Source organism: Penaeus monodon, chromosome 34, assembly GCF_015228065.2.
Source record: "Penaeus monodon isolate SGIC_2016 chromosome 34, NSTDA_Pmon_1, whole genome shotgun sequence".
Classification (NCBI taxonomy): domain Eukaryota; kingdom Metazoa; phylum Arthropoda; class Malacostraca; order Decapoda; family Penaeidae; genus Penaeus; species Penaeus monodon.
Window position 1 is genome coordinate 22,960,629 of NC_051419.1, and position 533 is coordinate 22,961,161.

Genomic DNA, 533 nt, shown 5'->3' on the forward strand with positions numbered 1-533 from the left:
AAAAAATTACAACATTTATTACACATTTGAAATCATCAGAAAAGCCTAAACTAAGCACTATATCTCATTGTTCATTTTGCTCAGGACTTAGTGTACTCACAAGTGAGAGGACTTGGGCTTTTAGGGGTTAAATTCATTTGTTAAGAAATATTATCAGATGATACCAAAGAGCACATTTAGGCAAAATAAAATAGGACTGGCCATCTATATATAAAGAAGCTTGATAAGACTCCTGTCAGTAATGCCTTAAATCAACAACAAAGATATGTTCATCAACATACTTCTAATAAATATAATCTTTAAAAGTAAATCTTCACCTGATTCATGTATGGAGAGAGCAGATGTCCTGGACAAGGATCAATATCCACATAGCCATGAATCCTCCACTGATCAAGCTGACTTGCAACTTCTAATTCATCAACAACACCTCCCCATCTCATCAGGGACTCTAAAACCAGGAGCTGAAAAGAGTAATGATCAAGTTAAAGGAAAGAAATATTGAGGAGAAATTGTGAAACAAAAAAATATAAATA

The 533-nt window shown here is 33.4% G+C and overlaps 1 protein-coding gene across 1 annotated transcript in view; it reads right to left on the minus strand.

Annotated features, from left to right (window-relative positions):
• Positions 1–533, minus strand: part of LOC119594648 — a gene marked incomplete in the record, with an annotated part of 85,920 nt that overhangs the window by 39,607 nt on the left and 45,780 nt on the right. The window contains 1 exon segment of the mRNA XM_037943697.1: positions 318–461. Coding sequence (XP_037799625.1) covers positions 318–461 — 144 coding nt within the window.